Here is a 25,343-nt window from a genome sequence, read left to right as displayed (position 1 = left end):
CTTAAAGACAGAGGTTGAATTTGGCCTTCAACTCGGTTTTTCCAAAAACAGGGTTTTACAGATTTAAAGAGAGCTATGTTTCAGTGTCCCTCTAAAATTCCAATGGAAACATTTAAAAAAAAAAAGAAGCCAAATAAACAACTTTTGCATATTTTACAACCCAAAACACAGCATCTTTGTGCCAAGGACACAACATAAATGCAAAATTGACAAACAAAAATGTCATAGTTTAAGGCTGGAAGGGACCAGTGGAGTAGTCTGACCCTGTGCACAACACTGAACCTCAAAGAGCTTCTCTCCATAATTCCTGCATCAAGCCCATGTCTTGTGATAGACCCAGACCATAAGTGAAATGGAGTCTGTTTTCATTGCCCAGCAGAGATGAATTAAAAAGCTAAATAAAGTACTCACCAAGCTGTATGCAGAGGTGCACTGTTTGACTGCAGGTTACATGCTTTTCCTCCTTCCCTCCTCTTGTCTGACTCACTCGTTTCATCTGGTCTTAAATTGAGCTATAATTCCACCAACTGCTCCAGATAAGCAATTCCACTGAATCTACAACGATGCAGGGTTCCACCAGGATCAGGGCCCCAGACTTCAAATCTTTTGAGTGAAGGGCCTTGTCAGCCTATATATTTGTACAGTGTCCAGCACAGTGGGACCCTGACCTTGATTGGTAGCCTTTTGGGTGTTACAATATAAAAGATGAAGTAAATTAATTGAGTTATTTCAATTTTAATCTACTGTAAGGTTTTGTTTTTATACAGGTAAATGGATTTTTGTTTTCAGTTTTGTTTTTCACTTGATGGTGTGTGTCCATTTAGTTTTGGAGGCATGAAAACCTAAGACTAAACAAAGGCAAGTCAGCATCCAACCTCTGCTAACTGCTACCCCATGTTTGATGTTCATGGTACTGTTTCCACTCTTCCAGATACAACAAGGTCAAAGAAAAGTCATGAAAAAGAGGGAGTGGAATACAATTTTGTCTCTAAGCAATCATTTGAGATAGATGTACAGCATAACAAGTAGGTTTGTTTTAACATACAGAAATAGTGTGGCTACATTTTCAACATGTTGCTTGTCAAGATGTATAGTATATACATATCTAGTTTAGTGTAATAATGGGATGGGGCAATTTTTCCAGTAAACTTTTGTTTTCAGTTTGAGTAATGATTCACTCAAAGCCTGACTGAAAGGCAAGTCAGGAACAGTAAAGGGTTGGAAAGAGGCGCAGGAGGCAGAATCTAACCCTGCTATCTAATTAGGGCAGTCCCATTAACTATTACTGCTATTTTCTGGTACATGTATGCTGGCAAGTTTTAGTTTACTTATTCATTGTAATCATCTTAGACTCTGAATTTGGGAATGTAAGTGACCTATTGGATTATCCAGTCCATTTCCTGCTAGTGCAAGGTTTTGCTATAGAATTTAAATCCCTCCCCTCCCCCCAAAGCCTGAACATTTCTTTCCTGGCTAGCTTTGTACTGTTCTCTGAGGAAAACATGAGGTTTCCCCCTTCTCTATTTTTAGAATTCAGCTGCAATTACCATGGCAGTTTTCCTTTAGTTCTTTATTTGTCAGCCTCACTGATGATCACTGATGCCCTGGGGAAACTGTTGCTATTAAGCCCCCAGAAGGGTCACAAAAACATGCAGAGTCTTGTAGGTGCCCTAAAAGAGTGGAGTTTTTGTTGAAATTGTGATGGTAACAGATTGAGCTCTATGCATTGGTTTGGTTTCTGTTTGCTTTCCCGATCATAAACTAATAGTTTCAAGGTAGGTCAGATTTTGGTCCTAAACTGCTTGGATATGGTTTCCTGCAATATTTATAACATTTCCACCTTCCTTTGAGAACATCCAAATAAGGATACATAGTCCAAGATACATTTTTCTTTTAGGACGTTCCATTTGCTCAATATACTCCACAGGGCCCATGCTTATTCAGTGGTACTTTTGTATTTGTTACTGTGATTTTGTGCAAGAGAAAGGGGTTGACTTGTAATTAAGTCAGGGAAGCTGGGTTCTGTTAAGACTTTTGTGACCCTTGGCAAGTCACTGAACTTCCCTTTGCCTCAGCTTTCTCCATGGAGAGAGGGGATGTACATATTAATTCCTTCAAAATCCTAAAGCATATTGAGAGCCTCAAACGGAAGGAGACTTCTGATTGCATTGTCTCAGTTTTCTGAACCCCAGACACTAGTTTTGTAAAGGGAGACACCCATAGGTGCTGGAACTAGGGGTGCTACTGTTCCCCCTGGCTTGAAGTGATTTCCATCATATACGCGGTTTACAGGTTGGTTCAATGGCTCTCAGCCCCCACCCCCACTGTACGAATTGTTACAGCATCCCTGAAGACAACTTGTCAGGACTCCCTGGAATTAACAAATGTAATCTGTTTGGGGGGAAACAACGGTCAAAGTTCTTAAATTTCCTTTTCTTTGTGGCATATATTCATGGAGTATAAATACATTAACTTTTTAGATTTGTTGAACATGGAGAATACAAAGAGAATCTGTATGGAACAAGTCTCGAGGCAATCCAATCTGTTATGGCCAAAAATAAAGTTTGTTTGGTGGATGTGGTACCCGAAGTAAGTATAGCTGCTTTTATAAAGTCATCTGATTCCGGGGGGGCCTGGCAGCAGCGATCAGAAATAAAATAAGCATGCCGCTGTAGCCAGCGGCCTCAGTAAGTTAAAATGTTTGTAGCACAAAATCAAGGAAAGAAATTTGTTGCAAATAACTAGTTTAGCCCCTTCCTGTGTTTGTGACCCAATCTAGATTTTTTCATTTCATTTTTAGGTAGTCACCAAACACCTTAGTTGAAGAAACTCAGCCTCTGAGCTGTTTTGCAAATTTTTCACTTTGACTTTTCATTATCAAGGATCTTATCCAACTCCTTTTGAAATCTGTTGACTTCAGATAGCAGGATCAAGTGCTATTTGCAGTATGTGATTGGCTAGAGTCAGATATTATTCCTGCTCCCTGATTGGATGACAAACTTTTAAAACAGAATAAAAACCTAACAATGAGAATAGTGATTAAAGGATGATAGAAAGTACCCTTGTTTGTAGGCAAATTATTGGTTTCTCTATAAAGAATTGGCATTCCCTAAACATTCATGTGAAGAAAAATGTTGGTGTATAGCCATTCAGAACGTGAAGGAATGTTCAGGGACATGGCTTTGCAATATTCAACCAGCTTTAAACATGGAAAACAATCTGTTTCCCATGAGGAGAAGTAATAGAAGATGGAGTCTTTTCCTGTTGGGGTTACATATGGCCATGAGTAGGACAGAGAAAAAACAGCATAATCTGATTTGCTTTGAAACTGGTTTGATCTGTTATACTGCAAATCAAATTTAACACTAAAAAAGTCAAATATACTGTGTTCAAACAAACATGAACGTTGTAAAAAAAATTACTAGAGGGAGCAAATAAAAACATTCTCCCAAAGCTTTGTAGATGAAAATGTATCATTCTTTTTTTTAAATCTTTACTAGAGAACTATTAATTCCCTCTGCACAGATTTCAGCTTTCTGCATTGCATTATTAATTTACAAGCCATACACAAGTATGGAAAACACAATATGGCTTTATGGTATCTTATGTTTTACACCCTGTTCAATCTCAACTTTTTAAACTAAAGCAAACCACTGTTTATGCTTAGTGTTCTCATACTGAATGCCAGCCCAAGAATTGTGTCTGGTGGGAGGGAGGAGGTAAAGGTGGGGCATGTGTGTAGTCACCAAAAACCACCAACCAAAACCAACCCACATATTTGCGCTGCTTTCAGGTTAGCTAAGCAGAGGAAAAACCCAAAACATTTTCCTTCAGGTAAGAACAATTGTAAAGCCTTGCTTTGAACACGGGTTATTCCAACATGGCTTTGTTTTCAAACCTTAGACTTGGCTTGGCCTGTGTGAAGCTCTTGTTTCAAACAGTCCTACATTAATGTGCACTAGAAAACTTTTAATGTGCATGAACAGTGTCCACAGGGGCCAGTTAGTGGGCAACACGCTGGCATAGATTAGAATTTACGCCCCAGCTAATGTGGACTAAGGCACCATGTAGACAGGTTCTAAATTTGAGGCTTTCCCTTTCCAATATACCTGCTAAGGACATAATCAGGTACCAGACTCCTCTTTTCTTAATTTAAAATAAATAAAGATTTGCACCCATTTGTCTCTGAGATCCTATGCACATTAATTAGATGCTACCTTGCACCTTATCCATATCTGAGAGGATATTGCTGTTGTTCCTGTTTTCAGAACTTGGAACTTGTAGGATTCCTCACCTAAAATTTTTGGAGACTAAGAATTGCCTAGTGGCAAAAGCACAAGAATAGGATTTGAAATATCTGGGTTATATTCCTGGCTGTGCACTAACTTCAAGTGTACCCTTAGGCAAATCATTAGTGCTCTTAATCATCTCTCTCATGTGGGTGGTGTAAGGAGGATTTTTATTACCCTTATTTCAAAGATGGAGAAACTGAGGCTTAGTCTATATTGGTGGGGAAGGGAGGGAAAAAACAAACAAAAACACAATCTAAGTTATGCAACTTCAGCTCCGTGAATAACGTAGCTGAAGTCGACGTACTTAGACCTACTCACCACGGTGTCTTCACTACGGTGAGTTGACTGCTGCCGCTCCCCCATCGACTCTGCCTCTGCCTCTCGTGGTGCTGGAGTACAGGAGTCGATGGGAGAGCACTCGGGGGTTGATTTATTATCTAGACTAGATGCGATAAATTGACCCCTGCTGGATCAATCACTGATCCAGTGGGTAGTGTAGACATACCCTGAGACACTACCTCATTAATGTTTGTAAAGGGCTTTGGGATCTTCAGCTGGAAGGCCGTGTATTAGGACATTATTACAATAAAACTCTCATCTCACCAGTACCATGGAAGCACCAATTTCCTGTTACATAGTATAGCTGCTGCAGCATCAGGTGCCAGCAGGTTAACCTCACATTTCTCCGATTTAATTAATCCACAAGGATTCTGATATCGGGGGTCTGAGATAGCAGATGGCTGGAACAGACATTTTTTGTCATTATATGTATCGAGTTCATGCACTCTCTAAAGACCACATACCTTTCTGTAGGTTGAGCTATGCTCAAACACCAGCCTCCTCAATTTTACAACTTGTCCCTGGGTGATGGCTTATAAAAAAAATATATATATATATTAAAGTTAATAGAAAAACAAACTCAAATACTGATGACAGCTGTAAGAGTGTATCCTGGGATGAATATACTGTGGAGGTCACAGAAAGGTGTAAATGAAGAATTATGCGGTGTCTTTTCCTCATATTTTGTCCTTTTTATGGAAAAAGGTTTCTGCTGGATTGTTCCTAATCAAAGTAAATATCTTTGCCTTCTCCTAGGATGAATAATGCTATTTACAGTCCCTGGTTAATTGCTCTACAGAAAGCAATGATGCTTGCCTGTCTTGTGAATCTAGCAGCTGGTCCGAGTGCTGGCTCAGCAGAACTGGACTGTTCACAGTGCTGAGCCTTGATGAACAAAAAGCAAAGTGTGCCCTAAAAGCCCTAGTGTATTACATAGTTATTGTTTCTTAAGGAGCTTGCCCTTGCAGTATGAGAGATGCAAGCACGTCCTCCTTTCTTGTGTAAGCCCACGTGGAACTTTTCCCACCATAAACAGGCTCTGCATTCTCAGTCCTTCTGGCCACACACACAAAGTGAGATTCTAGCTGTACCTGTCACTGGGTACTGACTCCTCTCTTATGCTAGTGGCTGGCCCAGGCCATGTATCTGGGATTAGGAAATAACTTTAAATACTCTTGTCAAAGCAAGTAGAGTTCAATTTCTTGGGTTTTGTCCCCTTGTTATGAATGGAAAGGAAGGATAATTTGGCCTAATAGGCAAGTGATACCCTTTTCTCTTGTATCACCTTCCCCTTTCTGTAGATTTAATGCACAGCAAGATGTGTGCAATGACACTGACATTATGTTAGTCTTCTTTTTTGAAGAATTACAGATATAATGCTCAGACTTACAGTATTTTACACAGGGTTTTAAATGAGACATTTACAGTTGAAATTACTAAGAACAGTTGGAACAGAATTGAAGTTTCATACATTAATTTATCGTGTAAAAGTTTTCCTTAACATACATAAAAAGCTCATGTATATTTTTACTCACAGGCGGTAAAGCACCTGAGAACACCAGAGTTTAAACCATATGTTATATTTGTGAAGCCTCTTGTTCCAGAAAAGAAAAAAAATGCACCAACATCTCCAACTTCAGAAGAAATCTCAGCCCCACTTGTAAGTATTTTAACCTCAGTTCTTAAGATACTGAAGAAACTATTTGGATTTTTTCCCCCCCCCCATAAGAGAAACCTGTCCCTCCAGCTGAGTGAGATAACATAACTGGCTCTAGTCTTATGATGGCAAATCAGGTTGAGAGTTTTAAGTAGCTACATTAATGTGGCAATTACCTGGGAACTTTTTGCCTTCCTCTGTTATGTCTCCTTGCTGATGGGTCAGTATGGACAGCAAAGCATCCGCCTATAGGATATGTCTGAGATGTTCTGCGAGATAATGATATCCAACAAAACTCTGATTTGAGATTCAGATTTTATAAACTGCTACACAGTTTTCAGAGCCCCCATGCTAAGGTGAATACAGCTACCATTACTTCAGCTGCCATACCTTCATCCCATATATTAATTGACTTAATTTTCCTGAAGCGTGTTGTGCCTTTTAATATTACAAGTGTATTCATGCTGCATTACTTTTCCTCAATCACACGTAAAACAATAAACACAGTTGCTGACCTAGTTGTTTCACTGAGTATTAGAGATATGAAATAAGCTACCAAGGGAGGCAGTTGTAGGAGAAAGCTGAATGTTTCTTGAATTCTTTTAGGATTAGTTTCTGCAGTATGAAGAAAGGGCAGGCAGATAATCCAAGAAGAGTAGGCAAATTATTCAAGGCGATCTCATGTTTCTTGCACTTTTTTTCTAGAGAAGGTTTGGGATAGTATGGGAGGCATAAAACATTCAAGTTGTCTTTGCAAATTGTATCTGGGCAAGGCGGAAATCTGAAGGAGAGTCACTAGCAATCCTGACTGTTTTGGTCCAGAGGTATAGTTTCTTCTTAGGAAGACTGTACTTTGTGTTTGGCTCTTACCATGCAAATCCTCTTGTGGGGGAGGGGAGTTTAGAAACAGGCTTGTTTTCAATTTAAAAACACCCACCATGACTTGAACAGAGTTAGAACTTCAGAGGGAGATTCTGCCCCCTAAAATCTAACCATGTCAGGAATGCAGGAGGAGGAATAAGAATCTACTCTTTGTAGTTGTACAAAATAATTCAGGTTCACACCAGTGGAAACTACTAGTTTAGTCAGATTAGTTAATAACCTTGTTATTCTGCCACTGAGCAGCCTCCGTGAGAGCCCAGAAGGCCACTTTTGCCTCGTAACTGCAGAGTGAAGTCCAAGCTGATTAGGTGGTCCTTACATAACAAGCAGTTTACTCTTGCAAGGAAGAGGAAACTAAGCTGGTTGGTATTCTCTTTAGAGAAGTACCAACTCATTATTGTTCATTTATTTTGGTAATAAAGTGTGTGAGTTCACATGCACACTGCCTGTGGGATCCTGCAACGTTTCCAGTGAAGCGCTCAGTGTTGTTGAACTTGGGCACATCTGTTCCACTGTCATTGTTTTACTTTTGAAGGGAGGGAGTATGGTTGGCACCTGAGTTTGACTAGGCGCACTTTTGTTACTTTGAGTGCAATGCCATTTTACTTTTGTAACCATTTCAAAATCCCTCATTCACTCCTTCCATCCCTGAGGCCATATCACTCCTAGCACTAGTACCTTGCTCATCAAACTTGATAGCAAGAATTCATTTTATCCTTTCACATTGGCAATAGCTTTTTTGTTTTATTTCCTTTCAAAGTAGTTGATAGAAGATTGGGGAGGATACAAGGAGACTAAAAAAGTCATTAGAAGGATAGAATGACTATTGCAAGTTTAATATCTTCTCACATATTGGCCTGCAGGATGAAGAACAGCAGGACATTATTAATTCAGCAGCATTTATTGAAGAGCAGTATGGCCATTTAATTGACACTGTGCTGCTGAAAGAAGACCTCCAGAGTGCCTATAATCAGTTGAAAACTCTGCTAGAGAAGCTGAAGGAGGACTCATTTTGGGTGCCAGTGAGTTGGGTTAGATCATAGCCTGCTCTCACATGTCAAAAGGAAAGCCTATATAAAATGTGTTGTAAATAGAAGGATTAAAAGAGGGAACATGTCAGCTGCACTCCAAAACTGCCAGCTTGTCTAGAAAGTAATATGAAAATGTCGTATCAGTTAAACTAGACAGACCCATCAGTCAGAAGCTGACATGGGATTCCTGAACCACAGTTTTTAGTAGTGTCATTTAAAATGTTGAGTGCTCACTGTAGATTGATTGGTAAAAATTTAGTGATTTTTAAGCTTTGTAAATACTTTGTGATGTAGAGTGAAACTTCACCTACTGTCTAAGGTTCCATCCTGCCAATGGCTATGGAAACAAGTATCTTAACTCAGACAAATGGTCCCAGAGAGTGTAAGGGACAAAGCGGGCCTTGAAGATTAAATCTACATGTCTGCGAGACTTTTTTCCAAATACTTCAGGAAGTTTGGATATACAGAATTTTGTAGTGTATAGATGAAAATGCAGATGTATTAGGATTTTGGAAATCAATGACAGTTCATAATTTGCTAAATCTGCTATTGATAAATAGTACATTATGTACCTAGGAGTTCCTGCTTTCCATTTGCCTGCCACTTATGATCTTTCCTATATATCAAATCCTTTAGCAATGGCTCCAAATGTAAGCCCATACTTATTTTTGTCTCAAAAATATGAAGTTATTGTTAAGCAAAATCACTGGGACTTCCCACAGAAAATATTGTAACAGCATTTCATATAAAGTCACAGCTTTTCTGTAATGGAATCCACTCACCATTATGTGCTCCTCATGCCAGGCATAGTGTTGCAGCTTTCATACCAGGATAGCATCTCCCTCACTGGGTGAGGAGACCGTTTCTCTGTCAGGTAACTTGGCCCTCTGGCTGGGTCACAATCTTTTAGTCCACCCTCCTGGGTCATAGTTGTCCAAACTAGGCTTCAAAACTGTTTTTAATAGAATCAAACTTTCCACCCTCTCTGGTGCTCTTCTTCAACCAGTTTCTTCCCCAGTTACTCAGGTCCCTCCCAGGCCACTCTCTGCCTAGAGAGCTTTCCTCGCTCAGGGCTCTGCAGGAACCATCTTGCTCCCTACCATCCCTTTCCCCAGTTGGATCCTTTCAGGGATCAAACCTGGGTCCTTTTATACAGGAATCACCTCATTCCTCTCAGGTGAAGCCCATTCTGTACTCAGGACTGGATCAGCCCCTGGCTCTCCAGCCCACACAGCACGCCACCCTGTTACATTCCCTCTCCAAAAAACGATAAGTAAAATGTTTCTCTTGTCTAGATTCAAAACAGTATTCAATCACATTATTCATTCAGGGTCTAATTGGCCCTAATCTACTCCAATCACCAGTGGCTCTGTGTGGTTACTAGACCCCACCCTATTCATGTGATCTTGCCATTATGTAAAGAGGCCATGCATCCCAGGTTTTTTTAATGAAGTCCTTGGAACTTCTTATGGGACACATGAAATGTTCCAGTTTTTCATTTCATCTATCAAAATGTTCAGGTTTTTAATCACTACAAAATGTTTGTCCAAGATCAGTTTCACTCTTAATGTTTTGCACACTGTTTCATTCTGATCAAGAAGTGAGCATGTGCTTTGTGACAATCATTGGGCAGGGTCAGTGCTTGTCTTATGACCACGTTGCAATACAAGTCTAAGACTGACTCAGTCTGGTCAGTGCAAAACCCCTGCTCTGGCCCCAGGAGGGGCTGGTGGTTCTTCTGCTCCCTCCTTGCTATTGTCATTGGAAGGAAGTGGTGGCACTCAGCTCTTCTGTGATTTTCTGACCCAGGCAGCATAGAGCTACAAAAAGCGAGTCAATGCCAAGAAATTCAGTTTTTTCCTGACCTTAAGAAGGTTACCACAAAAAACATTTGGGTTTTGATTTTGAAAATATGGTCGACTTACCCTTATGGTAAAGGGGAGAGCACTGTGATCAAATAAGTCTTGGCATAGGAGTTGATTAATTGAGCAATTACTACAAGCGTATGTTATTGCAAGTATCAAGTCTCTCACATAAGTCGACAACCTATGGTAAAACAAATGAACCCCAGTAACATTATAGAGACTTCAATGAATTATAGAGTGGAGGAGAATTTCTAGTGCTGTGACTCTGAGGAGATGGGTCATTATTATATTTGAAAAGAGTCATATCACCTGGATGGAGCCAGGTATGCCTTATATGACCAAAAGCAGGGCTTTCCACCATGTTAAAGGTTCAGTCCATTCAATGGAGCCCAGGCCTGAATTTGATATATTAACATTTTACCGGGTCTTTATACCAGCTCACTAAATGCATAAACATCTTTTGCATCTTGTTTCTGTTGTAAAGTAGGTTTGAACCCAGCAGAAACTATGTGTCACGAAGAAATCTTGCTGTTTTCCATATTATTGATTTAGTACATTATGTTTTATAGGCAAAAGTAAAATGACCTGGCCAAAGGAGCTTATAGTCTGGAGGTAGACCAAAAACACAAACTCCCAACAGAAATGTAGAACTACAATGTCTGAGACAAGTAAAGAAACAGAAAACAAAGTCCCCCCCGGCCCCACTGTGCATACCACACAAAGAATGTTGTTAGACATAACTTGAGAATTATTGGTTTCAGAGTAGCAGCCGTGTTAGTCTGTATCCGCTAAAAGAACAGGAGTACTTGTGGCACCTTAGAGACTAACAAATTTATTTGAGCATAAGCTTTGGTGGGTTATATCCCACTTCTTCGGATGCATCCCACGAAAGCTTATGCTCAAATAAATTTGTTAGTCTCTAAGGTGCCACAAGTACTCCTGTTCTTTTTGAGAATTATTGTTGCTCAAATCCATTTCCTATCACTACAGCTACTGAAACTCACAACTACATTTATATCAGACCCATCTCGGTTAATGTACTTTACCACTCCCTTTTGCTTCCAATAGTCAGTGACCCAGATTGCACACACCCAGTTCCTGAAAATGTTAAAAAGTCTCTAAAAAGACACTATCCAGCATTAGCAACAATCATCTTCTTACTGATAATTTTACTTAGTAATAAAACTGAAGTTATGGTTGTGTATGATTTGGAGGCAGGCTTGGCTTTCTACATAGATGTGCCCCCATCCTATGTTCTCCTCCCCCACCCTCCACCGCTGAATGGAAAAAATTATCATTTTTACATCTATAGGGAATGTATTACGCTTATAATAGCTATATAAATACTTTGCAGAGGCAAGGGGACCTGGGACTGGATGAGCATGGAAGGGTAGCTGGGGCCTATTGGATATGCAGAAAATTCAGGCAAGGATCTGGGTGGGAGCCCTAGCACGTGAGCCAGGGCTCAGAAGTGAGGTTGTCAGGTCCAGCTGACAAATCTCTCCCCTAGTGGACATATAGTCTCCACGGCCAAAGCAAGTTTTGTTTGAAGTCTGCTCCTCTCACTGTCCTCCTTACCTCGTTAGCTTCAACAGAGGGAGGGATAATGGAAGTCTTACAACAAAAATTTAGATTGTGGGTTGAATTTTCAAAAGTGACTATGGGGTACAAGTCCCCTTGAAAAATCAGTGGGAGTTGTGTGCCTAAATCACTTAGGCCAGAGGTATGCTAGAAAAGGTTTGCTGGTATAGCTAGAATGGCAAACTCTAGTTGTATAGACACAGCTTATACTAGGGAAAAGATGCTTCCTCCTCCCCCCAATCCCATGCCAGTATAACTGCATTTACATTAGGTTCTTGGCAATACAGACGTTGCAAAAAGTGGCAGTTCTAACTGACATTATACTGGCAAAAGTGTCTAGTGGAGACCTGGCCTTAGGTGTAGAGGAAAACTCCACCTTGTACCCTCTTTGAGGAAGACACTTTCTCAGGCTGCTGGGCCTGCGGTGGCCTGCCAGCGAGAAGCTCTGGACTGCCAGATTGGGTTCCTCTCTGAAAAGACACAGGTGGTTTGCCAGAGAGAAACAGCTACTCCTCCATGCCAGAACCACAACACCTGAGTGTCCAGCTGCTTTACCTGCAATTCTGTCCACACTCTGCCTCGCCCACCACATCCCAGAGGGGGCAGCTCGCGGGTAGTGCTGCTGGATAAGCGTAGCTGGTAGCTGAGGCACCATCTCTATTTTATAATCGCTGAGCATAACTCTTTGAAAGCAATTTTAAACTAAAGAGCAAAATTTCACACTAAGTGACTTTGTGAGAATATCAGATGGAAAGATGGTGCCTTTGTGTAAAATAATCAATGCCTCTGTAGATTTATTGCAGATTACTAACAGCTTTAATAAATCCAGCTAGACATGATAAATATATATACTGTGTATCACCATGGACAAGGATGTAGGTTAGATGAAACGGCATTCTCTGTGCTGTAAAATAATATCATCAGAAATCTACTCAATGCAGGAATTACTATCAAACCACTTACAAAATGATAGCAGTAAAAGTACAACATAGTTTCAGTTTGCTTCATTGTCCAGTAGATCCCAATAGAGGAAATAGTTGCTAAAAGAACCAAGACAAATGGAAATGTGCAGATTTTGTAAAATATTTAAAATTACAATAACTGAAAACGTCTCATGGTCTAAATTGGTATCAAACACTGAGCTAAAATGTCTTTTGCAGTCTGGTTCATGTAATAAATGATCTTTGCCTCCATTTCTATCCTGTGCAGGCATCAAACCCTGTAGTTAAACACAATTGCCTTTTTATTAATTTGGGAGAATTGTGATGTGAGTTTTTTAGGTGCAGTTTTGTTTGTAAATTCAAAATAAATTATGGCAAAAGTAGACATGTATGTGGTGAAGATTTGGGGGCTGGAGTGGAGAGTTGCACTTTTATAGGAAAACTGCATTCATTCAATGCTCCATTTTATTTTACAATCCTAAGAAAACATCAGCCAGTTGTAATATGTATCCTTAACAGGCCATCAGACTTTCAAGATGTGCTAAGTCTCTGCTGTATTATCCATGCCTGGTGTATTCTCCTGCAATTAGGAAAGAAAAGGGAGGGAGGGGAATTGAAAAAAATCGGTTCATAATGGAATTGCAACTCAAAGTCTTGACTCCATGAGGAGTTATGCCCGAGGCTCCAATTCAGCAAAGTACATTAGCACATTGACTTCAGCAAAACCTAAAGATGTTTAAATATTTTGCTGAATCAGGGCCCAAGTGTGAGGTCTACAGATTGGGCATCCTGGGACATTCACAAATAATTTCTTTATCCTTTTAATATCTCAGACTTTACAAACCTTTTAGGACATTTCTTTAATCTTTTTGCCAATTTTGTCCTTTGGCAAACAGCAATTTCGTCCTTTTTGCATTTTGAGTGGATAGGAAATGAAATTTTGCCTCATCTTGCCAAGGCCCCTTATTTACTCACCAGCCCCATGTTGTCAATCATCATATAAAGGCCAAATTCTGCCCCTAATAAACCAACTATTCAGCAACTAACCTAATTTAAAATTTCATTTACTATTTAGAGCTCAAGCATTTCTGCCACAGCCAGGGCCTGTGGAGAGGGGGTGTGGGGAACTGAATGATGATAGGCAGGGCCCTAACTGAAGGGGTACAGAGGGGAGTTGGGAGGTGTTTGTACTGGCACCAGCTGAAGGGGCTTGCGGGGCAAAGATCTCAGCTGCCTGGAATAGGAGCAAATGGAAGAAGGTGGCAATGTCCAGGCTTCAGACATGTTGCTGGAACAAATTCCAGCTGGAGGAGCACGCAGTGCTGATTTGCAGGCCTTGTAGGAGCAGCAGGTAAGTTGAGAGAGGAAAGGATTGTGAATCACCCCCCACCCCAAAACACACACACACACCCCCTATCTCTTTCCCCATACATACAGACATCAGTTATTTCAGCAGATGCCATGTTTAAATGCAAGCTACCAGGTCACTCAGCAGTCCTGCATTTCGTGGGTGGGCAGGCACCTGGCAGGATTTGGACCAGTCTCTCCTAGGTATTATGCACATGCACTGACTGCAGGAGGGGTAAAATACACACACAAATCAGGCCACTTCACTAACAACACTTTGTGACAGCCACATACAGTTTTAGAAAATGAATAAAGCCAAGGCACAACTGTATACCTAGCTATCCCGAGAAGCAATGAGATACCGCGTGGTATTCCGGATATAGTGCCGTGAATTCTGCCAACGAGAAGGGAAGAGTATAGATTTGTCAGTGACACTGATTATCTATTAAAGTGACTATTAGGATTGTAATTAAAACATGTACACTGTCTGATCATGATGCTTTTTTTCCCCTTACACTTCTGCATCCTGTTCCTTTAGTACTTACGTTTCTGCAGTGCAGTGATGAGTCATTAATGGGCTTAGTCTCTTGCGGATCGCTCATCCATGTTTTCTGTTTTATTAGTAGTTAGTGTAAATGCCTGAGGCCAAAAGTAGACCCTGATTTTGGATTCTTCTGATTTGGACATCTCAGCATGAGGTGTCTTGGGTCTGATTTTCACATGTGCTGTCTCCCATAATTCTAGTTAAAGCCGTGGGGAGCTGAAGGTGCTCGAGTTAGCCATCGAATAGCAGAAGCCACTTTTGAAAATGTAACATTTTTAATCCTGATTGCAATCAAGCTATTAAAATATGTATTTCTGAGCTACCAAAAAATGTGCCACACCTCTCACAAAACAAGGAAAGACGTAGACCCTGCCACAGAAAGCCCACATTCTAAATCATGTGTTTTACTTCATTCCTGCCTAAAACCTTGATAAAGAATTCTATTAGTCTTTTGAATTTCCTAGAGCTGAAGTACCAGGACACTAAGGGTATCTGGAAACCCAGGTCTTGCTTAACCCTTTTGACAGTAATGCAGCACACAGGAGGGTGTAATGGGCCTCTGAATCATCTTCAGTAACTGAGGTATCCAAAATGAGCTCAGCAACTTCATTTTAAAATGAGAGACAGAGACACGGCAATTACTGTGTAAACTCAACAGCCTTCCTTCAACAATGAGCTGCAGCTGTTCCATAGCTTTGTTTCCTTCTTTGTAGGGAGCTTTGTGGCATTGTGATTTTTATTGCATGCATAAGCAGTGACTTAAGGGAGACATTTAATTCTGTGACAGAGAAATTGGGGTTGGCAACTTTTCACAATTATGAGAGAGGACTATGCTTTCAAAGCAGTGTGTGGGAGAAAATGCATATACAACCCCAATTCACTAATAACAGGGTTTATACACTCTTCTCCCACACTCTGCTTAATAATTTACCCCAGATTCTCAAATTCTCCCAATGCTGAAAACAATTAATTAACTGAAAGTCAGTAGTTGCTTTGACTATAAAATGTAAAGTCTTAGTTCCACTCTGGAGAGTTTTCAGAGTAGCAGGAATTGATATGCAAACTAGATACAATCAACTCAGGATTGAATAAGGACTGGGAATGGCTGAGCCATTACAAACATTGAATCTATCTCCCCTTGTAAGTATTCTCACACTTCTTATCAAACTGTCTGTACTGGGCTAGCTTGATTATCACTTCAAAAAAATTTTTCTCTTATTAATTGGCCTCTCAGAATTGGTAAGACAACTCCCACCTGTTCTTGCTCTCTGTATGTGTGTATATATATCTCCTCAATATATGTTACACTCTATATGCATCCGAAGAAGTGGGCAGTAGCCCACGAAAGCTTATGCTCTAATAAATTTGTTAGTCTCTAAGGTGCCACAAGTACTCCTGTTCTTTTTACTCTGGAGAGTGGCACATAGATTATGCCACAAAGAAGGGAATAATGCCTGTAACCCGCTGTCTGGGCTGAGACGCTCACTCAGGTAAATCATGTTTCAGGTGTTGCTAAGACTGCAACATGAGGCGGCTCTTCTTCCTCTTACGATATGATGCAGGAAGCAGATGGAGTCCTTGGAGAAATTCTTGCAGAATGGAGGAGCTATGAGGCGAGAACTAGCATAGATACATGCACCTGATTTTTTTATAACTTTCTTTTCATTATCTCCATCCCATTGCAAACGAATGAAACCTCCTAATAAATGGAACTGGTTTTGGGGAAAGTCAGTAATTTACAGCCTGCAGATGTGAACACAACATGAGCCTCTAACAGACTGAGGGTGACCATAAAATTAGAGAAATGTAACAACATGTTTCCAGTTTAGACTCCAGTGACTTCACAAAGTTTCAGTGAGAAATCAGTCGCTGCTGTCAGTCAAATTAGGGACCCTGGCCAGAAATTAAGGCTCAGACTCTTCTTTAATGGTTTTGTCACTTATTGCCGTTTGTAGCAAACCAGAAAAAGACAGAGCCTAAAATCTTGTTCAGCCACAAATGGATTTTATATCTGAAATCATGCATGTGAATACAGGGTGATGCTCATATTTAAGTTATAAATGCAGCACAACAGGTATAGTTTTCTTTTCTTTGTACTAAAAGGTCATATTAATTGAGACTGTCAGAATAAAAGGTCAACGAAGCTCACACCCCAATGAGAGAACCGTTATTACGCTGAGACGCCATCCCTTAAGGGAGCCAGCCCTTCAGCCTGATAAACAGGGAGATGTTTTTCATTTAATAAATACTTGACAAGGAATTAATCTAATTCTAGTGAATTCTTCCCTTTCCCATTACCCAAGTCTTGCTGATTACTACAATGGGTAGCTTTAGGGAGCAATTATATCTAGTTCAATATATGATTAACTAAGTAGCATTTGATTTAACAAGATCCCCTCCATATTACTGTGCAATGGTACTGGGCTTGCTTATACCTAGATACATATATACAGATACACCTATACAACAAAGTAAAAGAAGCAGTGAGAGGCAAAAGGGCATCCTTTAAAAAGTGGAAGTTAAATCCTAGTGAGGGAAATAGAAAGGAGCATAAACACTGGCAAATGACATGTAAAAATATAACGAGGAAGGCCAAAAAAGAATTTGAGGAACAGTTAGCCAAAGACTCAAAAAGTAATAGCAAAATTTTTTGTAAGTACATCAGAAGCAGGAAGGCTGCTAAACAACCAGTGGGGCCACTGGACGATCGAGGTGCTAAAGGAGTACTCAAGGATGATAAGGCCATTGTGGAGAAACTAAATTAATTCTTTGTTGAGAAAGAAACAACATGGTTTTAGTAAAGGGAAATCATGCCTTACCAATATTCTAGAATTCTTTGAGGGGGTCAACAAGCATGTGGACCAAGGGGATCCAGTGTACTTAGATTTTCAGAAAGCCTTTGACAAGGTCCCTCACCAAAGGCTCTTACGCAAAGTAAGCTGCCACGGGATAAGAGGGAAGGTGCTCTCATGGATTGGTAACTGGTTAAAAGATAGGCAACAAAGTGTAGGTATAAATGGTCAGTTTTGAGAATGGAGAGAGGTAAATAGTAGTGTCCCCCAGGGGTTTGGTCTGGGACCAGTCCTATTCAACATATTCATAAATGATCTGGAAAAAGGGGTAAACGGGTGGCAAAATTTGCAGATGATACAAAATTACTAAAGATAGTTAAGACTCAGGCAGACTGTGAAGAGCTACAAAAGGATCTCTCCAAACTGGGTGACTGGGCAACAACATGGCAGATTAAATTTAATGTTGATAAATGCAAAGTAATGCACATTGGAAAGCATAATCCCAACTATACATATAAAATGATGGGGTTTAAATTAGCTGTTACCACTCAAGAAAGAGATCTTGGAGTCATTGTGGAGAGTTCTCTGAAAACATCCACTCAATGTGCAGCAGCAGTCAAAAAAGTGAACAGAATGCTGGGAATAATTAAGAAAGGGATAGATAATAGGACAGAAAATATCATGTTGCCTCTTTATAAATTCATACTCCCACATCTTGAATACTGTGTGCAGATGTGGTCTCCCCATCTCAAAAAAGATATATTGGAATTGGAAAAGGTTCAGAAAAGGGCAACAAAAATGACTAGGGCTTCCGTATGAGGAGAGATTAATAAGACTGGGACTTTTCATCTTAGCAAAGAGACACACTATGGAGAGAGATGATTGAGATCTATAAAATCATAATTGGTATAGAGAAAGTAGATAAGGAAATGTTGTTTACTACTTCTCATAACACAAGAACTAGGGGTCACCAAATGAAATTAATAGGCAGCAGGCTTAAAACAAATAAAAGGAAGTATTTCTTCACACCACACACAGTCAACCTGTGGAACTCCTTGCCAGAGGATGTTGTGAAGACCAAGACCATAAAAGAGTTCAAAAAGAACTAGATAAATTCATGGAGGATAGGTCCATCAATGGCTATTAGCCAGGACGGGCAGGAGTGGTGTCCCTAGCCTCTGTTTGCCAGAAGCTGGAAATGAGCGACAGGCGATGGATCACTTGATGATTACCTGTTCTGTTCATTCCCTCTGGGGCACCTGGCACTGGCCACTGTCAGAAGACAGGACACTGGGCTAGATGGACCCTCGGTCTGACCCAGTAGGGCCATTCTTATGTTCTAGATACACGTATATCCAATGTAAGACTGTTTTGGTTTGCTTTAATAAAGGATGTATATGCCCAGAACGACGGGATCCAGATAAACTAGCCAACAGCTGATCGTGCACATTTTGGTTTGGAAAACTTTAAGATCAGCCAATTCATCTCCTGAGACTTGATTAGTCTGACTATAGCTGCAAACGGTTTTTCCAAGAATAAAATGATTATACATGCCTGCCAATCAATCTCAGACTTCCTACGATCATATGTAGGTTTAGGGTCACCAAGTCGCTTCAGAATCCCCTGATTTTCAACAGTGATCCTCACCATCTCCCTGTTCTGCTTCTCCCTATTTGAGCTGCAAAAAACAAATGTGAATGAAAACCTTATTTGTAAAGCCATAGAATTCTCAGAATCTTCGTGCTGAATGGCTGACACTAATGAGGCATGAGTTGATGGTAACTGGTGGCAAATACTCAGTCAAAATACTTTTATCTGTCCTCTACTAAGGGGCATAACTGATGTATTTCGCTGAGTCTGCTCACTGATGATTGACTCCAGTCCACAGCTCTCCAATAAAGGCTCAATAGCAGATGCTGCCTGAAACCCAGAGTTGTGAAATCATATTTTTTGGCCTAAGTGTCCCCTCCAGGCTGATTTCTAGATTTATTATTGTTGGTTACTTCGCAGCACCCCAAACTGTAGCAGGTGTCTCCCAGTGCACATGTAGAGCCCTGCCCCAAACAGCTTACATTATATCACACGTGCTGCAGGAAAGAAGCAACAGAACAGAAATGAAGGGTGTAGAAGGGAAGACAGTAATAAAGTTATGCTGCTGCTGGACACGTGCACCACATGAGTGGAATCTTGTCTATAGTTTTAAATATACAAAAAGAAAATACACATCTTGGTCAGCTCACGAAGGCATCATCTGGCCTCAGATGGTACCACGTCCCCAAATGCACCAGTGCAACTTCTGAGAACAAAGGAGTGAACCTGAAAGGATGATAACTGAGATAGCTCTGCCTTTTGTGAAGCGTGAGTTCTTTGCAGCTAGACTGTCTGCTGTACGTTTGTGCTATGCCCAGCACAATGGGGAATCTGATCCTGAGTGAGGCTTTGGGCTGCTCCTGTAATCCAAATAATACTATCTACCTCCTCTGAAAGTATTGATTCCAGCAATCCACCATCCCGGTCCCACGCTGAATGGTAGCTAACCTCTCTGCCAGCTGCTTGTTTTCTCTTTCGATTCTACCAATTCTCTTCTGGTCTTCCTGCGCAAGAGACCCAGTTTTGTGATATCACTCTCCTGCTTCAAATCCTTCCTCAAGAGGCACTTTATTGGGTTAGCGTCCCATCAACCTCCACTCCCATAGTCCATTGCCTGCCATATCTGCCAGCCAGCCCCCCATGCCCACTCCTGTCATCCATCATGTCCATAATTGCCATGCTCTTTGCTTGTCCATCACTACTGCCTTCCCCACTATTTTTCATCAGAATAAATATATGTATTTCAAAGAAACTAACAAGACATGCAGAGGCCAGGAGCATCTTTGATCCTTTTACTATGGTTTCTGCATCCTCTCACTCTCCCCACCCCCTTTCCTAGGTGTGAACCCTTGCTGTGCCACACCCAAAGTAAACTATACACCCCCTCTCTTTACTTATCTGAAGCACTGCCTTGATCTTTATGGCACTGTGTAAAGCATGATGAATAAATCTCAGGTACTACAGGAGAGAACTGAACCCACATGGAAAGAAGAGTACCTGAATCTTGCTCATTTTAAAGTGATGGTGAGTTTGTGCACGTGGGGGTTTATTATCAACACGAGGTCTTGCTGGAGGAAAAAGACAAAATCAAAATGAACGTTATGCTATGATGAGTCTTTAAGAGCTGCTGACACCCCGCTCCCTTTCCCCAGTCTTTTGTTACTTAGCACAGCATCATAAGAACATAAAACTGGCCATACTGGGTCAGACCAATGATCCATCTAGCCCAGTATCCTGTTTTCTGACAGTGGCCAATGGCAAGTGCTTCAGAGGAAATGAACACAACAGGTAATCATCAATCAATCCATCCTGTCATCCACTCTCAACTTCTGGCAATAAGAAGCTAGGAACACCCAGAGTATGGGGTTGCATCCCTGACCATCTTGGCTAACAGCCATTGATGGACCTATCCATCATGAACTTAGGGGTACGCAGAGGTCTTCCAGGGGATACATCAACTCATCTAGATATTTGCCTCGTTTTACAACAGGTGACATAAAAAGCACTAGCGAAGTCAGTACAAACTAAAATTTCATACAGACAATGATTTGTTTATACTGCAGTATATACCATACACTTAAATGTAAGTACAATATTTATATTCCAATTGATTTATTTTATAATTATATGGTAAAAATGAGAACATAAGCAATTTTTCAGTAATAGTGTGCTGTGACATTGCTGTATTTTTATATCTGATTTTGTAAGCAAGTAGTTTTTAAATGAGGTGAAACTTGGGGGTAAGCAAGACAAATCAGACTCCTGCAAGGGGTACAGTACTCTGGAAAGGTTGAGAACCACATTCTTTTTGAACCTCCATTATAGTTTGGCTTTCATAACATTCTCCTGGCAACAAGTTCCACAGGTTGACCGTGCATTGTGTGAAGAAGTACTTTTTTTTTTGTTTGTTTTAAACATGCTGCCTATTAATTTCATTGTGACCCCTCATTCTTGTGTTATGTGAAGGGGTAAATACTTCCTTATTCACTTTCTCCACAACATTCATGATTTTGTAGACCATTATCACATCCACTCTTAGTCATCTCTTTTCCAAGCTGAAACGTCCCCATCTTTTTAATCTCTCCTCATACAGAAGCTGTTCTATACCCTTAACCATTTTTGGTCTTCTCTGTACCTTTTCAAATTTTAATATATCTTTTTTGATATGGGAGGCATGACCAAAGTTGCATGCAGTATTCAAGGTGTGGGTGTACCCTGGATTTATATAGAGGCATTAAGATATTTTCTGTCTTATTATCTATCCTTCTCCTAATGGTTCCTAACATGCTGTTAGCTTTTTTGGCTGCCGCTGCACATTGACCAGATGGTTTCAGAGAACTATCTACAATAACTCCAAGATCTCTTTCTTCAGTGGTAACAGCTAATTTAGACACCATAATTTTGTATGTATAAATGTGATTATGTTTTCCAATATGCAATATTTTGCATCGAACATTGAATATCATCTATGTAACAGGGCCAGCACCCGCCTCTTGTGTGTGCCCCCTTTTCTCTGGCCGATAGTGCCTGCAAACACAGTTCTTTTAATCTTGGGGAAACCCACCTCTTGTGGATGGCCCCCTTTCTCTCAGTTAGGTGTGAGACTGCTTTTGTTTTTTTGTTCTTTAAACAGGGTGGCCTCTTGCGAGCGCTCTGGCCCCCCCTCCCCCGGGCTCGTGGTTTTCTCGGCTGGTTTTCGGCAGCTCAGCCCTCCAGCCAAGCCGCACACGCTGTCCCCCTTCTGGGGTATACAGTCCAAGTTCTTTCTCAGACCTGGTACGGGGCCATAGCTCTGCAGTGAGCTGCCTGTGGCCTGCTGCTCGTCTAGTCAGCCCGGAACCCAGTCCTCCCTCATCAAGATCCACACAGCAACTGAATTTCTCTGTGCTCTGCTGCTTGTCTTATATAGAACCCTTCTGGCCCCGGATTGGTCGCTCCAGCAACTCCTCTGATTGGCTGCTCTTCTGCAGCCACTCTAGGCTGCCTGGAGGATTTCTCGCTGCTCTATTCTGGGAAAGGGTGATGCAGGCCCATGACGCCTCCAGAAGGGGACCTCTGGACCTAGTCCATCTTGCCATAATCTGCAGTTTTGTTGCCCAGTCACCCAGTTTTGTGAGATCCCTTTGTAATGCTTCATAAACTGCTTAGAACTTAACTATCTTGAGTAATTTTATATTGTCTGCAAATTTTGCTACCTCATATTACTCCTTTTTTCAGATCATTTATGAATATGTTGAACAGCACTGGTTCCAGTACAGATTCCAGAGGGGGCACCACTATTTACCTCTCTCCATTTTGAAAACTGGACATTTAGTCCACCTGTTTGTTTCCTGTCCTTTAACCAGTTATTGATCCATGAGTGAACTTTCTTCCATGACAGCTTACTTTGCTTAAGAGCCTTTGGTGAGGGACCTTGTCAAAGGCTTTCTGAAAGTCCAAGTACGCTATATCCTCTGAATCACCCTTGTCCAAATGTTTGCTGATCCACTCAAATAATTCTAATAGATTGGTGAGGCATGATTTCCCTTTACAAAAGCCAGGTTGACTTTTCCCCAACAAACTGTGATCATTTATGTGTCAGATAATTCTGTTCTTTACTATAGTTTCAACCAATTTGCCTGATATCGAAGTTAGGCTGACTGGCCTGTAATTGCCAGGATAGCTTCTGGAGCCTTTTTAAAAAATTGGTGTCACATTAGCTATCCTCCTGTCAATTGGTACAGAAGCTGATTTAGGTGATAGGTTACACACCACAGTTAGTAATTCTGCAATTTTTATTTTTGAGTTCCTTCAGAACTCTTGGGTGAATCCCATCTGGTCCTAGTGACTTATTACTGTTTAATTTATCAGTTTGTTCCAAAAACCTCTGGGACAGTTTGTCATTTAATAAGAATGGCTCATGTGTGGGAAATTTCCTCACATCCTCTGCAATGAAGACTGATGCAAAAAATTCATTTAGCTTCTCTACAATAGCTTTATCTTCCTTGAGTGCTCCTGAAGCACTTTGATCGTCCAGTGGCCCCACCGATTTTTTGGCAGGCTTCCTCCTTCTGATGTACTTAAAACATTTTTTGCTGTTGGTTTTTCAGTCTTTGGCTAATTGCTCTTCATATTTTTTTTTTTGGTCTGCCTAATTATGTTTGACTTGCCAGAGTTTATGCTCCTTTCTATTTTCCTCAGTAGGATTTAACTTCCAGTTTTCCAAGGATGCCTTTTTGCCTCTAACCACTTCTTTTACATTGTTGTTTAGCCACGGTGGCACTTTTAAAGTCCTCTTGCTATGTTTTTTAATTTGGGGTATACATTTAATTTGAGCCTCTGTTATAATGTTTTAAAAAGTTTCCTTGCAGCTTGCAGGCATTTCACTTTTGTGTCTGTATCTTTTAACTTCCATTTAACTAGTTTTGTCATTTTTGTGTAGTTCCCCTTTCTGAAGTTAAATGCAACTGTGGTGATATTATTACCTTGGGTGGTATTTGACAGATTTACAACTGGCTGAAACCTCCAGTATTCATTTATCAGAATCTTCTAAGCAGCATTTTGAATTTTTAAGGAAAAATGTTCCCTAGTGCTGAGGAATTTGGGGAAGTTGGCAGCATTTTGCAAAGTGTTCAACCAGGTAAATATGTCAAAAAAAAATTTCTCAGATGGCTGCATTTCCTGGTTTTCAGCCCAGATGAAACAAGAAACCCAATTATCATGAGACTTCTAGTCCAATTTACAGACTAAATGGGTTCTGCTAAGCAATGAAACCTTGATGATTATCAGAACTATATCTGCAAACCTTTTGAATCTCATTGGTTAATTATCAGAGAGTACCTCATATTTTTAATCTCTTCATTTTATTTCTGAATCAGAATAAACAGAAATTAGGAGAATCTTAACTTCAAATTAATAAAAAACCCAATTGTCCTAATAATTTTTCCATCAGCGCTTGCAGGTCAGATACAAGATTTTTCAATATATGTATATATGTATGATATTCTTATCAATAAAACTATCTGATCACTAGCAATGCCAATTTAATAAACTCTTCTCACCTATCCTTCAACATCAAAAGAAACTCTTAATATGTTTCGGTATAAATCTGTATGTAAAATTATAAAATTCTGCAAAAGTTTCAAATCCTCATGAAACCCTGTGTCATTCTGTGAATCCACTGGCTCTCATCATGGAAACTACAAACTAACAGGAGTATATGTCATCTTAAAAGATCTGGTCTTATCTTAAAAAGAGAAAGTACCCATATTTCCCAGCAGGATTTCCTCAAGCCTTCTTTACTTATACAGAGTCCTGACTGAAATTCCCATTTTTCTGGTGTATATAATTTACACTTTCTGAGTTGTATGGCTAGCTATCCTTCAGGAAAACATCTCATCTGGTTTTAAAACCTTTTAACTGTGACTTCAGAAATGTGGAGGAGAAATATTTAAGAAAACATACCGAGTTCTAGTTTGTTCTTGTGAGAGAGATAGTCACCAATGTCCAGTTTTTTCTTCATGGTGGTACTCTGCCTGTGATTGGCAATAATCACTGGATATGCTAAGTACTCTAAACTGCTCATCTTTGCTGTTCTAATCCTAGGTACCAAGTAAGGAGGTAAAGCCCTAGTGTAAAATGAGTTGTACCACTGAAAGTTGCCATAGATACTCCACTTATGACATCAGAGGCCAGCATTTGCTATAGGAGAAAGCACTGTAAGCATAACAAATAATTTTGGTGAAATTAACCAATCAGCAAGCAGCTTCTCATGGCAGATAAATATTTCTTAAAAATAGCTTGCTCACACAGCCAAATGCTCCAAAAGGATTCTAAATCTGTAGCTTTTTAAATGCTTCTTATAATTCCTAGTGATATTGTGGGTATGTATGTTTGTTACCCCACCCCTCCCTATGTTTGGAACTAAACGCAGAACTCCTTTCTTTGACTTGCCTTTCCCTCAATAAATTCTACACACATGCACATGCAGCGTCCTCCCTCCC

At 40.4% G+C, this 25,343-nt stretch overlaps 2 protein-coding genes across 8 annotated transcripts in view; one reads left to right on the top strand and one right to left on the bottom strand.

Moving 5' to 3' along the window:
* The window catches only part of MPP3 (membrane palmitoylated protein 3), a 64,885-nt gene that overhangs the window by 37,623 nt on the left and 1,919 nt on the right, over window positions 1-25,343 (top strand). For 3 of the 7 annotated variants that reach the window (XM_034756174.1, XM_034756176.1, XM_034756175.1), the window contains exons 16-18: window positions 932-1,025; window positions 2,481-2,589; window positions 6,169-6,291. In XM_034756174.1, the coding sequence (XP_034612065.1) occupies window positions 932-1,025; window positions 2,481-2,589; window positions 6,169-6,291 (326 nt within the window). Of the gene's footprint in view, window positions 1-767; window positions 1,026-2,480; window positions 2,590-3,793; window positions 3,835-6,168; window positions 6,292-8,033; window positions 10,422-25,343 lie in introns of those variants that run through there. The other 4 variants (XM_034756172.1, XM_034756173.1, XM_034756177.1 and 1 more) reach the window with 3 other exon arrangements.
* CFAP97D1 (CFAP97 domain containing 1) lies at window positions 12,451-25,331 on the bottom strand. The gene is made up of 6 exons (XM_034756186.1): window positions 24,805-25,331; window positions 20,359-20,429; window positions 19,747-19,865; window positions 18,826-18,949; window positions 14,270-14,329; window positions 12,451-13,168 (listed from the first exon to the last, which is right to left on the bottom strand). Exons 1-5 carry the CDS (start codon window positions 24,923-24,925, stop codon window positions 14,270-14,272), a joined length of 495 nt encoding a protein of 164 aa, XP_034612077.1. The 5' UTR covers window positions 24,926-25,331; the 3' UTR covers window positions 12,451-13,168.

The sequence above is a fragment of the Trachemys scripta genome, chromosome 23 (genome assembly GCF_013100865.1).
Source record: "Trachemys scripta elegans isolate TJP31775 chromosome 23, CAS_Tse_1.0, whole genome shotgun sequence".
Classification (NCBI taxonomy): domain Eukaryota; kingdom Metazoa; phylum Chordata; order Testudines; family Emydidae; genus Trachemys; species Trachemys scripta.
Note: the sequence above shows the minus strand (reverse complement) of the source record. Positions and strands in the feature narration are given on the sequence as shown.

Excerpts from the sequence above, each read along its gene's own strand:
- CFAP97D1 (XM_034756186.1), bottom strand. The coding sequence starts at position 24,925 with ATGAGCAGTTTAGAGTACTTAGCATATCCAGTGATTATTGCCAATCAC. Across the intron at positions 20,430-24,804 it reads CAAGAACAAACTAGAACTCG|CAAGACCTCGTGTTGATAAT; the intron begins GTATGTTTTCTT and ends TTTTTCCTCCAG. Across the intron at positions 19,866-20,358 it reads TTAAAATGAGCAAGATTCAG|GAAGACCAGAAGAGAATTGG; the intron begins GTACTCTTCTTT and ends TCTCTTGCGCAG.